General features: G+C 38.1%; 1 protein-coding gene across 1 annotated transcript in view; it reads right to left on the bottom strand.

Annotated features, from left to right (window-relative positions):
• The window catches only part of CASD1 (CAS1 domain containing 1), a 72583-nt gene that overhangs the window by 45039 nt on the left and 12820 nt on the right, over positions 1-14724 (bottom strand). The window contains exons 2-3 of the mRNA XM_007939803.2: positions 10369-10465; positions 9051-9171 (exon numbers count right to left, since the gene is read on the bottom strand). Coding sequence (XP_007937994.1) covers positions 9051-9171; positions 10369-10465 — 218 coding nt within the window. The remainder of the gene's footprint in view (positions 1-9050; positions 9172-10368; positions 10466-14724) is intronic.

The following is a 14724-nucleotide window of genomic DNA, read 5'->3' on the forward strand; positions in this document are numbered from 1 at the left end:
TGGTCTCATAGTCGTATAGGCTGCAGATTGGATGGTGTGCCAGTCGCTAGGACTAATTGTTTCCATGAATTTTTGGTTTTCTTCATTCTTCTTGGCTCTGGATGAGGAGAGACCCATCGTTGCATCTAGATGGCAGCTTGTAAGCTTTTAAGATCCCAGTCACTACTCGCCACAGTAGGAGGTGGAACAACGTTTTGTGTAGTATGTTATGCCAATTGAGCTTGATGTCCTCTGCGACTATGGTCCCAAGCCCACAGGTTCAACTACTCAGTCCCTCTAGGGACCCAATTTTACTTTTTTTCCATTTACATGATCAATTTCTTCAGCACTATTAACTGAACAGACCTTCCTCTGTGGATCTTCAATAGTGTTTCCATTACTTATTAAGTCTTCATATATGCATATGTCTTAGACCTTGATATTCTGATTCACTGTTTTATTTGTCTTGCTCTACACTAATAGCAACCTGTCTTTAAAACTACAGAGTAAAAATAAGTCTTTATACTGTAAGACAAGTCTTTTCCTTTCCAACCTCATTCTTTAGGTTGGTCGTGTTTATTCTTTGGTCCACTGCCCTTCCATGTAATTTAACTAGTAAAGTGCCACAACAAATCTTGCTGGAATTTTATTGGAATTATATTGAATGTACAGATCAGTTTTGAATAACTGACATCTTTACAATATTGAGTCTTCCCATCCAATATATGGGAGCTCTGGTGGCGTAGTGCTTAAGGCATTCAACTGCTAACCAGAAGGCTGGCGGTTCAAACCCACCAGCCACTCCTTGGAAAGGAGGTTGGGCAATCTACTTCCATAGTGATACCGCCTCAGAAACCCAAGCAGGGGTTGCTATGAGTCACATCTGATTCAACAGCAGTGAGTTTGGTTTGGATTTTACCCAGTATATATCTTCCATTTAATGGTGTCATTTTAAATTATCTTTCAATAAAGTTTTATGGTATTTCTGCATACAAATCTTTTATATTTTCTAGATTTATACCAATGTACCATATAGTTTTTGTTACTAATACACATTGCATATTTTAAATAATATTTTGAAATCTTCATTCCTGGCATGTAGATAGGCAATTAATTTTCCACATTTTTATTAAGATATTAAGATTACTTTTTGTATGTTCATCTTAAAATCACTTATCTTGCTAAAACTTTTATTACTTCTAGTAAATTTCTACAGACTCTCTGGGGTTTTCTATGTAGACAACTGTATCATATTGAATAATGAGTAAAATTCTTTCTAATACTTGTATCTTTAAATTATCTTCCAAAATATATAAATGGCCAATAAACACATGAAAAGATGCTCAACATCACTGGTCATTAACCCACTGCCATCACGTCATTCCAACTATACAGACCCTATAGGACAAAAGAGAAGTGTTCCACAGAGTTTCTAAGGCTGTAAATCTTTATGGAAGCAGACGACTTCATCCTTCTCCCACAGAAGGTTCATGTGTTCAAACAGCCGGACTTTTTTTTCCCCTCTTAATTGTGATTTGGGTGAAGGTTTACAGAGCAAATTCATTTTCCATTCAACAGCTGAGACACACTTTGTTTCATGACATTGATTGCAATCCCCATAATGTAACAGCTCTCTTCCCACTTCCTCCCTGTGGTTACCTTTTTCCCTGTGTCCTTCTTTCCTATGTATTCTTGCCCTCTGATGTATCTCCCTATACAAATGTCTGTCTGATCTCCCATGGTTGATTGTTCTAAGGGGTGTATCTCCCTGGTGTTAATGTTCACCTTGTAGGCTTGTCTACTGTTAGGCTGGAAGCAATGGGAGTGAATTCAATTCTAGGACCCAAAGGTGACTAGGAGCCATAGTCTCGGGGATTTCACCAGTCTCTCTCAGATCAGTAGGCCTAGCTTTTTAGATTGAGTTTTATTCCACATTTTCCTCCAGTTCTATCCAGGATCTCCTATTTTGATCCCTTTCCAAGTGGTTGACAGTGGTAGCCAGGCACCATCTAGTTTTTCTGGTTTCAGGGTCATGTAGGCTGATGTCCGCACAGTCCACTAGTCCCTTGGACTGTTTCCATGTGTCTTTAATTTTCTTCATTCTTCTTTGCTCCAGCTGAACAGAGACTATTGTTACATCTTAGATGGCCACTTACATGCTTCTAGGACTCTAGTCGCTACTCACCAAAGTAGGCTGTAGAACAATGTTTTTATGCAGCATGTTACGCCAACTGAGCTTGATGTCCCCTGCAACCATGGTCTGATTGCAAGGGCCTAGCAACTCATTCCTCAAGGTGTTTGGCTATAGCTAACAAGTTATCATAACTTTGACCTCAAACAACTGACTTCTGGTTAGCAGCCAAATGCTTTAACCACTGCACCACCAGAGTTCTTTATCATTAAAATGCAAATCAAAACTACAATGAGCTACCATTTCACACCCAGCAGGATGGCTGTTATCAGAAAAATGGAAAATAATGTGCTGGCAAGGATGTGCAGAAACTGCAACCCTCATCCACTGCTGGTGGGAATGCAAAATGGTGTAGTGGCTATGGAAAACATTTCGGTGGTTCCTCAAAAAGTCAGAAATAGAATAATCATTATGACCCAGTGTAAAAAATGGCACAGTAGCTTCAAGCCTTGTCTAACTTCAGAGAGAGGAGAATCAAGATCAGCCCAAGACTGATTCCTACAAGATGAAAGTCAAACGCACCTCCACCCTCCAACCTTTTTACCAATTCTGACACTACCCATTCTTCCTAAGCACTCTCTACTTCTCTGCTGGTTCAGTAACTCATTATAATGGCCACACAGAACTCACAGACCATAGTCACAATTATGAGATGTATTAGGGAAGTAGTTCTTTGATTGCAATAGCTTATTCTCACCCATGACCACAGGCAGACCTCTCCCTTGGCCCTGGATCCCTCAAAACCCCAGCTGGGCCTCTGCCCTCCTCATGCAAGTGTAACAACTTCAGCTCCACCAACAAGTGCCCAAAGTCATCTCTCTCCCCACCAGTAATCCTTGGCCTGAAGATGCTCAGCTATCTCGCTCCACGGGTTGACACATTCACTGTTGCTGCCTCACTCTGTGGACTGGGAAGCAACTCACAGCACTGGCCCATGCCAGTCTCCTGGTTCTTTGCCACTGTTTCTCTGCTACTGCTTCTTCCTGTCTCCAGTGTTATAGCTCTCTTTGTCCCTTGTGTCTAAGAAGTTCTCAGTGCAGGGACCCTGGGTCCAAAGGATGCACTCTGCTCCTAGCTATTCTTGTTGGTGGTGAGGTACCCCTTCCACTTCTGGGATTGGCTCCCTGTAAGCCTAGCAGGATGGCAAAACTGACCAATCCCCATGTTAGGGTTCCATACACCGTATCGGCCTGGCTCCACCCTCACAAGGTTTCCATGCATCTTATCTGCAGCATCACCAAGGCCGTCAAATCCTGTGGTGGACTACAAGGACTTTATTTGCATAGCCCACCCAATCATTGTGTGGAAGTCACAAAGACTATCATCTAGAAGGGCCATATTAAGTATTTCACTACACTGTACCCACCAATTTCACATGTATATATATCCAAAAACCTTTAAAGCAGGGACTCAAACAGATACTCGTTTACCACTGTTCACTGCAGCATTATTCACAATAGCTCAAAGGAGGAAAACATACAAGTGTCCATCAAGATAAATGGGTACACAGAATGTAATATATCCATACAATGGAATATTTCTGAGCCATAAAGTGAAATGAAGTTCTGATATATGCTATTATATAAATAAAAAACCAAAACCAAACTCACTGCCATCGAGTCGGATCTGACTCACAGTGACCCCTCCTTGGGTTTCCGAGGTGGTATCACTACAGAAGTAGATTGCCCAACCTTCCTTTCGAGGAGTGGCTGATGGGTTTGAACCGCCAGCTTTCTGGTTAGCAGTCAAATGCCTTAGGTACTATCCCACCAGAGCTCCCACTATATACATGAACCTTGAAAATATGCCAAGAAAATAAGTCATACAACCATGTAAAACCCACTGCCATCAAGTTGATTCCAACTCACAGTGACCCTATAGAACAAAACTGCCCCATAGCGTTTCCAAGGCTATAAATCTTTAAAGAAGCAGACTGCCACAGAGTGGCTGGTGGGTTTGAACTGCTGACCTTTCTGTAGCAGCTGAGTGCTGAACCACTGTACCAGAGCTCCTTAAGTCAAGACACAAAACGATAATTACATGACTCTACTTTTATTAAATATTTTGTTGTTGTTGTTGTTTGTTGTCATATGCCCTCAGGTCGGACCCAACTCATAGCGATCCCTCCTTGGGTTTCCGAGGCAATATCACTGCGGAAGTAGATTGCCTCATCTTTCTTCCGAGGAGTGGCTGGTGAGTTTGAACCGCCAGCCTTCTGGTTAGCAGTCAAGTGCCTTAGGCACTATGCTACCAGAGCTCCCATGAAATATCTAGAACAGGTAAATACAGAAACCAACATTTATTACTGGTTACTAGGAGCTCTGGTGGCATAGGCCTAAGGCATTTGACTTCTAACCAGAAAGCTGATGATTCAAACCCACCAGTCACTCCTCGGAAGGAAGGTTGGGCAATCTACTTCCACAGTGATACTGCCTCAGAAACCCAAGAAGGGGTCAGTATGAGTCGGATCCGACTCCATGCCAGTGAGTTTGGTTTTTGGTAGAGGCTAGGAGTGGGAAATATGGGGTTATTGTTTAAGGAGTACTGAGTTTCTGTTTAGCAACTGAAAAATATCTGAAAACGGATAAGACTACCACAATAAAGCATGTATCTTCCTTCTGCTAAGACCCCCAATACAATGTTGAATATAAGCAGGGGACATCCTTGTCTTCTTCCTGATTTTAATGGGAATGTGTTGAAATATTCATTAAGACTATTTACTGTATCCGTCTAGAACCTTTATCAGGTTTTTAGACTATAAAGGAACTCACTTTGTGGAGAAAGAATGATACCAATTCTCTGGTATTTGTTAGGACTATGCTCTATGGCTTACTAAATGGTCAAAACAAAAGTGTTCCATGTGTGCTTTGAAAAAAATATTCTCTGATTTTTGAGAGTATTTTCTAAATATTGAGCCATAACTTCATAAAAATCAAGATGTTAATATTCTATCTTTCCAAGTATTATTTGCTTTTCCCATCATTAACTGAAAGAGTAGTGAGCAATTCCTCCATATAATGGAGATTTGTCAAATTTTCTCTATAGTTACATTAATTTTTGCTTTATTTTATTTTGTGGCTAATTTATTAGGTTTTAAAATTTTCTTTTGGATCTTTGGAATCTGAGTTGAATCTTTTGTCATTAAAAACTGACTTTCTCTACACCTGATAATGCGTCTTGCTTTAAAATATATTTTGTTTTGCATAAATATGGCTTATCTTCCTTCAGGAAGCATTTGCCTGGTTACTATTTTCTCATTTTTAATTTAAACTTTTCTTACCTATTTTGTTTAGGTAGGTCTTTAAAGCAGCAGAAAGTTCTTTTTAAATCCAGTATGAAAATGTGTCCTGACCTGGCAAGTTTAGTCTACCAGCATTTATTTTTATTATAGTTATGTTTTTACCACCTTCCATTTTTATTTCTATTCCTCCATCCCTACCTTTTTACGTATACATTCTGTGTGTGTGTGTGTGTAATATATGTAGCGTTGGATAGGTCTGGTTTAGGTTTTTTTTTCCTTCTGGTTTGGAACTCACACACCCTGACTCTATTCTTTGAGTTCTTACCTTTGAAGTTTCATCACATACCATTAACTTCAGTTAAAGTAACACAGTATCTTAGCGGTGTTTTAGTTTCCTAGTGCTGCTGTAACAGAAATAGCAGAAGTGGGTGGCTGTAATTAACAGAAATTTTTTTCCCTCACAGTTTAAAAAAAGCTAATTGTCTGAATTCAGGGTGCTGGCTCTAGGGGAAGGTTTCTGTCTGTCAGCTCTGGGCAAAGGTGCTTGTCTCTTTCACCTTTTTTTCCTGGGTTCCTTGGTGATCTCCAAGTGAGATCAATCTTTCTCCATTTGCACTTCTTTCTCTGTGCCAAGTCAGCTTTCTATATCTCAAAGGTGACTGGTTTAAAATATACCCTATACTGATATGGTCTCATTAATTAACAATGAAGGCCCTATTCCCAAATGGGGAGCTCTGGTGACATAGTGCCTAAGGCATTTGACTGCTAACCAGAAGGTTGGTGGTTCAAACCCACCAGCCACTCCTTGGAAGGAAGATTAGGCAATCTACTTTCGTAGAGATACTGCCTCGGAAAGCCAAGGAGAAGTCACTAAGAGTCAAATAGACTTGATGGACTTTTTTTTTTTTTTTTTTTAATTCCCAAATGGGATTACATTCATGAGTGTAGGGGTTAGGATTTACAACATCTATTTTGGAGGATACAATTCAATCCTTAACAGCAGGTAAAGAGGACCTTTAATTGTCATAATCTCCCTCCTGACTTATATGCCACTATTGCCCAGTTCTTTAGTTCTATCTTTTTATCAAGTGCAAAAAGACATTATTATCTTATACTGACACTGTTCATTTAGACTTACACGTTTTTTTTTTCCAAAAAATTATTTTCCTTTCCTGAAGTTCATACTTTAGAAACTCCCTCACGGTTTTTATTATTGGAAAATGTTGTAACATTTCAAGAGCAGAGAAGTTTTTACAGAGGTATATAATTCTAGGTGGAAACTTGTTTTCTCTCAGCACTTTAAAGCAATTATTCTCCTGTCCTCTGTCTCTCACTATGCTACTGAGAAATATGTTGGCCCCCAAACCTACCTTATCTGTCTGCATAGGAACCCAACTTTCTCTGGTTTGCCTATTGTCATTGTTCCCATCTCTGGTTTTGCCTCATGGTTTCATTCCTTTGGGGGGAGTATCTCTCATTTCTTCTAAACCTTTCTAGAGTACTTTTTTAAAACGTAGAATGCAGCTGTTTTAAGTAGAAGAAGCCTCCAGAGTATATAGCCTGCCCTATGGCTGGAAGCAACATGAAACAGTTTTCTTTACTGCAAAGATCTGAAGTTTTTAATATCCTAGGCTAAATTAAAACCATCTAAGGGGGAATATGGTATCCAACATTGCCCAAAATTATTTGATCAGAGCTTCTCACAAGGAAAGTAGCCTTCCACAAAATACAATTTGAAAAAATCCTGCTCTAAAGTCTTATTAAAATAATTTGCTTCAGGTATATTGTACCCTTTTGGCTACTGGCTATACCTTTGTAGTTTTTTTCAATTAATGGTTGCTAAATCCATTATTCCAATTTTCAGCAAATTACAGGATTCTAAGCCTAGAAATACTATTTCTTTAAAATCATAAATGTCTCTACTTTTCAGAAGCTTACTAAAGTATTTTAGTTTAAATCTTGATAATTCATATCCAATAGTTTTAACTCTTCTACATAATCTTACATGTGTAAATACAGAGAATACAAAATAAAATGAAACGCTGATTTTCTTTTCTACTATTCAGCTTTAAAATCTAAAGAGTGAAAAAACAATTTGAAATGCTTGGTTACAACTGCATTGTGTGTGTGTTGTGTGTGTGTTTGTCTGAAAGATAAGGTATTTACAGACTAATCGGAAATTTTGGAATGTTTAAAAAGAAAAAAAAAATCTACAGTAGCCCTTCCTATGGGACAAAATCTCTAAGGGCAAAATAACTTATGGACTATTCTCATAAGTAAAGAGCTCTGGTGGCACAGTGCATAGGGCAATTGACTGCTAACCAGAAGGGTAGCAGTTCCAACCCAGCCACTCCACAGAAGGAAGATGGGACAATCTACTTCTGCAAAGATTTATTTGTCTTGGAAACCTAACAGGGGTCACTATGAGTTGGAATCAACTTAATGGCAGTGGGTTTTTATTCTTGTAAGTAGTAGTTCCTAAGGACTTAGATACTGTATTATCACCACTATGTGACTAAGTACTTAGCTGTGAGGCCCCTACTTTTACAGTTCATTACCACAGTCCAAGGTGATATATATAAGCAGATTTTCATCATAAATTCATGAGCTACTCCCTCTATAATTCTGAAATTTCTTATACTCCACTTTGTCCCTTTACCATTCTCTACTCCCAATCACACACCTGAAACAATTATTACTCAAAATTGTATAAACAGAAGCTATGATGAGAGAATTCACATAAGAATTAACCAATTAATTACCTAATCAATTAAACAACATATGGAAAGATTTTTGTCCTCAGTTTTCCAAGTAAGATACATTTTTTAAATGAGAATTTTTTTATCAAAAGGAGTTTTATTGCTAACTATATAATTATGTTGCTCTTTTTAATTATGTAGCTTGATAACCCCATGCTAGCAAGATTGTGTGCAATTTGAAATAATTTGGCAATATAATTAATAATTTTTAAGATGCTTACTCTTTTTTTAATGTAGTATTTGCATTATAGAGCCTTAATCCTAAGGAATTAAATTAAAAAGGAAAATTTTCATATAAAGATATAAGTGAAAATGTCCCTTTTTTAACTGCAAAAAAATTTAGGAGATAAAAGAAAAGGGAGATTACATAAAATTACATATCCACTCAATAATACGTTGCCATTAAGAAGATACTTACATTGATTATATAATAATATGGCAAATTATGATAAGTGGAGGGGAAAAAAGCAAGATATAAAATTGTATATGCTAAAAGATTACAAGTATATTTCAAAAGAGAGTAAAAAGAAATATGGCAAAATATTAACATGAGAAAAGGGATGAGATTTTCTCTTTGTCTTCTTCCCAAAGAATTTTAAAAGTTTTTCCATGGTATGAATGTACTGTTTCTGAAAACTGGAAAGTGTTAATTAATCAATGTCTTGCTGATACCTTACCCACCACTTCTTTTTCTTTTTTTCCCTTTATAGCAAAGTGTCCCTTTTCCCTCTCAACTTTGACAAAACCAAAGTAAAGCTTTTTTTTTTTTTTTTTTAAATAGTTCCTACTGTTAATTGGAAGAGGCACATTCCTCTAGTATCTATTCAGTTGGTTAGCTTCTAAACACATCACCCTAAAGAAGGGAACAGATAAATTTTACCTTATTTCCTTCTTCTTTGAATTGTGGATTAATTATTTTTACAAATGAATAGAACAACTGACGAATTCTGGAATCTCCAATAAATGCAATATGTTTATCTATGAGGCAGCTCTTTGCTTCACTGAAACCAACAAAGAAACCTTCATTAAAATAAATAAAATCAGCAATACTGGCATTTCAAAAAACGTAACTCAATGGAGAAAGTTGAACAGGTTTGGTATTTTGCACTGTTATTCTGAAGGACACAACTCAATCCACAGCAGCGGGTAAAGAGGACCCAGTAACGTTGCCTTAGAAAGAGGTGACCAGGTTTACTTAACTTACAAATTGATGAATTACCAACTAACTTTCAATCGCGGTTTGAAACATAACAAATAACAATCCCGGTTTATTTATTGTTTAAATACACTCTAACTGTATTTAGTGATTGATATACATTATCTCCCTTAAGCCTCAGAATAACTCTGTTGTTGTTGTTGTTATGTGCCGTCAAGTCACATCCGACTCATAGCAACCCTTCCTTGGGTTTCCGAGGAAGTATCACTATGGAAGTAGACTGCCCATCTTCCTTCCAAGGAGTGGCTAGTGGGTTTGAACCGCCAGCCTTCTGGTTAGCAGTGAAGTGCCTTAGGCACTACGCTACCAGAGCTCCCCAGAATAACTCTATGAGTAGGTATTCATGTTCCAGTGCAAAAATTTTTAGCTTAAGGGCTACTGCTTTTGGGATAGTTACCTCTCACTAGAGATAAAGTTGCTTGACCAAAACTCTTTCCATAAAGCTACTGGGTAGGAGCTTTCATCTGGAATCAGCCCCAGCCCTATTCTCAGTTAGCAAGTTTCTAGCCCCAGCTAGAGACGTACTCAACTTGCTTCACCAACTCCTGATGTTATTGTTAGTTGCCCTAAGTGGGAGTCCACTCAGGGAAACCCCACATGTGCAGAGTAGAACTCCATAGGGTTTCCAAGGCGGTGACCATTCAGAAACAGACTGCCAGGCCTGTCTTCTGAGATGCCTCTGGGTGGGTTCAAATCAATAACCTTTCAACTACTAGTCAAGTGCTTAACTATCTGTTGTTGTTGTTGTTATGTGCTGTCGAGTCGGACCCGACTCATAGTGACCCCTCCTTGGGTTTCCAAGGCAGTATCACTACGGAAGTAGATTGCCCCATCTTCCTCCAAGGAGTGGCTGGTGGGTTTGAACCACCAGCCTTCTGGTTAGCAGTCAGGTGCCTTAGGCACTACGCTACCAGAGAGCCACCCACAATTAAGACTTATCTTAGAAAAAAAAAAAAACAACAATTAAACTGAGAAACCTTACCTGATTTTGTATTTATGCATCATACAACTGTGAGGTTGCCAAACTTTCTCTCCAAGAAATCTGCCACTTGAGAGAAGATATTCGCAGGAATCATTACCTGTAATAAACACAACAGTGTGGTAAACAATATTTACGTTCTTATTTGTTGGTTATCTTGGCCCCAGGAGCCCTGGTGGCAAAGTGGATAAGCATTTGGCTACTAATCAAGAAGTTAGTGGTTTGAAGCCACCAACCACTTAGCAGGGAAAAGATGTAGCAGTCTGCTTTTGTAAAGATTATAGCCTTGGCAACCCTGTAGGCAGTTTTACTCTGTCCAACAGGGTTGCTATGAGTCAGGATCGGTACAATGGCAATGGATTTATCTTGACGCTCCTTAAGTACACAGGATACAAAGTTCTCCATGCTTCACTATAACTTTCAGGTGCATATTACCTATTCATGAGAAGTGTAGTAAATATCAATACACTAATACTTAAAAGGACAAGAGCCAGTAATGATATATGATTTATCCTGAGAGACTCCTAACTTCCTAAATGCCATGATCAGAGCTTTGGCACTTCCTTCTGCCTCAGGTTTTCTTTCCAGGGATGTTATCCCAACCTCAAACTAATCTTAACATCTGCTTTTTCCTCCTACTTCTAGTTTGGTGGGGAGCTCTGGTGGTATAGTGTCTAAGGCATCTGACTGCTAACCAGAAGGCTGGCGGTGCAAACCTACCAACCACTCCTCAGAAAAGATAGGGTAATCTACTTCCACAGTGATACCACCTTGCAAAGCCAAGAAGAGGTCGCTATGAGTCAGATACAACTTGACAGCACTGAGTTTGGTTTTTGAATTTTCTAGTTTATGAAGAAAAGTGTAAGGGATAAAAAGAAGGCATTTTTGGAAATAACTTGCAATTCAACTATTATACTTAGTGTCTTAGCATAGCTGGAGATCTAGGAAACACTAAAAATGTTTTAAACTCACTCCCTGATTTTCAGAACTTCCCTGTGAGGAAGTATGCTACTCCTATTTTGTAAATGTGGAAAGAGAAAGAAATATATTAAAGAACCTCTTAAAAAGTTAAAAAAATTTCATTCTTTTACAATTTTACAAAGATAGCATTTAAACTGGTTAGCCACAAAGTGGCTGAAGACATTATCATTATCAATAGTAAAGACAGATTTCACAATTATTAATACCAGCCCTCTCTACTTCTCTTGATATTGCTTGCCTTCCTTTAGGATGGTCAACTCATCCCAGTTTGGTCAGGACTTTCAAGGTTTTAAAATACAAAGATCTATATCTGAGAAACTACTCAGTAAACTAGAGTAAGTGGTTACTCTATTTTCTTTGGCCACTTTACTGTACATTAGCCAAATGACATAACCAAAGGATTAACTCATCTTCTCCCTCATCCATTTGACATATTTGTATTTTTAATATTTCTGAATTCTTGTTTTAACTCCCCTGATGGCACAGTGGTTAAATGCTTGACTGCTAACTGAAAGGTCAGCGGTTCAAACCCACCAGCCGCTCCATGGGAGAAAGAATTAGCAGTCCGCTTCTGTAGAGATTATAGCTTTGGAAACGCTACAAGGCAGTTCTTCTCTAGTCTATAGGGTCACTGTAAGTAGAAACCAACTCAATGACAATGGGTATTGTTTAATTTCTAGTTCTCTTTTAACAGTCACTAAACATCAAGCTACATTTATTTTACAATTAGTTAACCAAAATCAAACTCACTGCCATCAAGTTGATTATGACTCACAGAGACCCCCATTGCGTTTCCAAGGCTGTAAATCTTTACAGAAGCAGACAATGACCTCTTTCTTCTGTAAAGCAGGTGGTGGGTTTGAACCACTGACCTTTTGGTTAGCAGCCAAATGCTTTTACCTCTCCACCACCAGAGCTCCTTACAATTAGTTAAGGTAAGGATAAAGAATCTGATAAGAGGAATATCACAGAACAAAAGTGGCACTGAACCATTTAGACTAGGGATAGGGAAGACCCAAAAATATTTAAAGTAGGAGAACACATCTCTTTTTCTCAATCCATTTATTCACTTATCTGGACAGAATACACAAAAGGTGCTACAAATGCAAGACAGATATGTATACATATCGAAAGTATGGCTGCTCTGAGAAAGAACATGAAGAGAAAGTGAAAATACTGCATTAAAATACTATTGTTGGTGGAAAACAGGATAAGGTAAGTAGGATATAAATTATTTTATTTTATAATAATATATATAATATGAGGGTTTTCTTTTGTATTTCAAAGATTTTTAATAACGTATCTCTAAGTAAACTAAAGAAGCTCTGGTGACATAGTGCCTAAGGCATTTGACTGCTAACCAGAAGGCTGGCGTTCAAACCCACCTGCCACTCGTCAGATGGAAGGTTGGGCAATCTACTTCTGTAGTGATACTGCCTCGAAAACCCAAGGAGGGGTCGCTATGAGTCGTATCATTCCACTGCAGTGAGTTTGGTTTTTTAAGTAAACTAAATAATTCATTCTTAATTCTTTCCAATTACTAAAAACTAATTCTAGTGCTAAAAAAAAAAAAAAAAAATTAAGCTACATAAATAACCCAAGAGGAGAAAGGACCACAGGAACACATAATCAAAATATTTTCCTAAAAATAGCACTCCTGCTACATTCTTTTATAATGGTCATTAAGTAAAATTCTATTAAAAATACAGTATATTGTTTATAGTTAGGATGAAAATTCCGTATTTATAGCATTTCTACCTCCTGAAAAACATTAAACCACGAGAAAAATTAGTAAGTCTATTTTATAAAAAAGTTCTAAGAGGTTGTAAACAACTGTGTAGGAACTCTGTGGGGTTTTTTCCCCTCCTTTCCTCCTTCTCTTCTCTTTCTCCATTCTTCTTTTTTTTTTGGAAGGGAGGTAGGAATTACGTTCCCCAAAGGTATGTGGTATAAATTCTAACCTTTATGTCTGAGGTTATAATCCTACCTGGGAAACAGTTGTCCCTGTTATGTTAATGAGACAGGATTAGTTTCTTTTGAGATATGGAAGATGAAACAAGCTATCAGAAAGAAGCAGAGATGGGGGAAGAGAGTTGCCAACCCAGAAGCAGAAACTCAAGAGACAAGAACGTCCTCCAGAGTCAACAGAGAAAAAGCTCTCCCCTAAAGCCAGCACTCGGATTTGGCCTTCTACCCTCACACAGTGGTGCAGTGCCTAAGGCATCTGACTGCTAACCAGAAGGCTGGCGGCTCACATCCAAGGAAGACTGGGCAATCTACCTCTGTAGAGCTACTGCCTTGCAAATCCTCCGCTTTGAGTTGGGATTGACTCAACAGCAGTGGGAAAGCCACCCACTTGTGGTATCTGTTATAGCAGCACTAGAGAACTAAGACAGGGGTGTTGGGCTTGTTATTTGATTATTACTATGATTATTTTAATCAAAGCCTAAACAGAACATACACCTTGAACAATCATCAGGATCCTAGAATTATGCTGTTATGCATCTATATGGGTTATCAATATGATTTTGTGGAGACAGACTTTCCAAACCAACATCTTACAATAACCAGTCTTTTCTCCACCAGAAAATGTGTATTAAAATGTAAATTTCTGCTGCTGCATCTCAGTATTACTACCTATTCATGGATTCATTTGTTTGGCTTTTAGAAAACAACAGCTGCAACTGACAACGCCTTATTAGAAGCACCCATCATGAGGCATCATCCAGTCGATTCTAAGTCATGGTGACACCGTGTGTCAGACTAGAACTGGGCTCCACGGGCTTTTCTATAGCTGACTTTTTGGCAGTAGATTGCCAGGTCTTTCTTTCCAGGCTGGGTAGACTCAGATTGTCAATCATTCCGTTAGCAGCTGAGTGCTTAACCAGGGACTCTATATTATTAAAACACCGTATTAAAAACAGGTTTGATGTTACCACTTACCAAAAATTGTGATAAACAGGGTATTCTTAGAGATGAATGGTCTTTCCATAGAAGAAAGTCCTAATCTGCTAGTGAATGTTAGTGTGATAAAGATTCTTCTTAAGATATTCCAGAATCCAAGCTGTTTTTTTTGTTTTGTTTTGTTTTGTTTTTTTCCCAAGTCTTATATCTGAATTTAATGATTCTGTACCTTGTAAGTTAGGGTCCAGTCAGAGAAGAGAAACACCACCAGTATTTTATCAGTGAAAATTTAATCTAAAGAATTGTTAGCAAAATAAAAGAACTGTTAACTAGACAACTGAAAAGACAAAAAAGAGATTGGGTTTAAAAATAAAATAATTAAGCAGCATTGGAACTCTCTGATAAGGAATTCAAAAGAATTATCTTTAGGTATCTTCAAAGGATTGAGAGACAGACCAAAGAAAACACAGAAAA

This window comes from Orycteropus afer, unplaced genomic scaffold (genome assembly GCF_000298275.1).
Source record: "Orycteropus afer afer isolate SDZICR_OR568_19922 unplaced genomic scaffold, OryAfe1.0 scaffold00063, whole genome shotgun sequence".
Lineage (NCBI taxonomy): Eukaryota > Metazoa > Chordata > Mammalia > Tubulidentata > Orycteropodidae > Orycteropus > Orycteropus afer.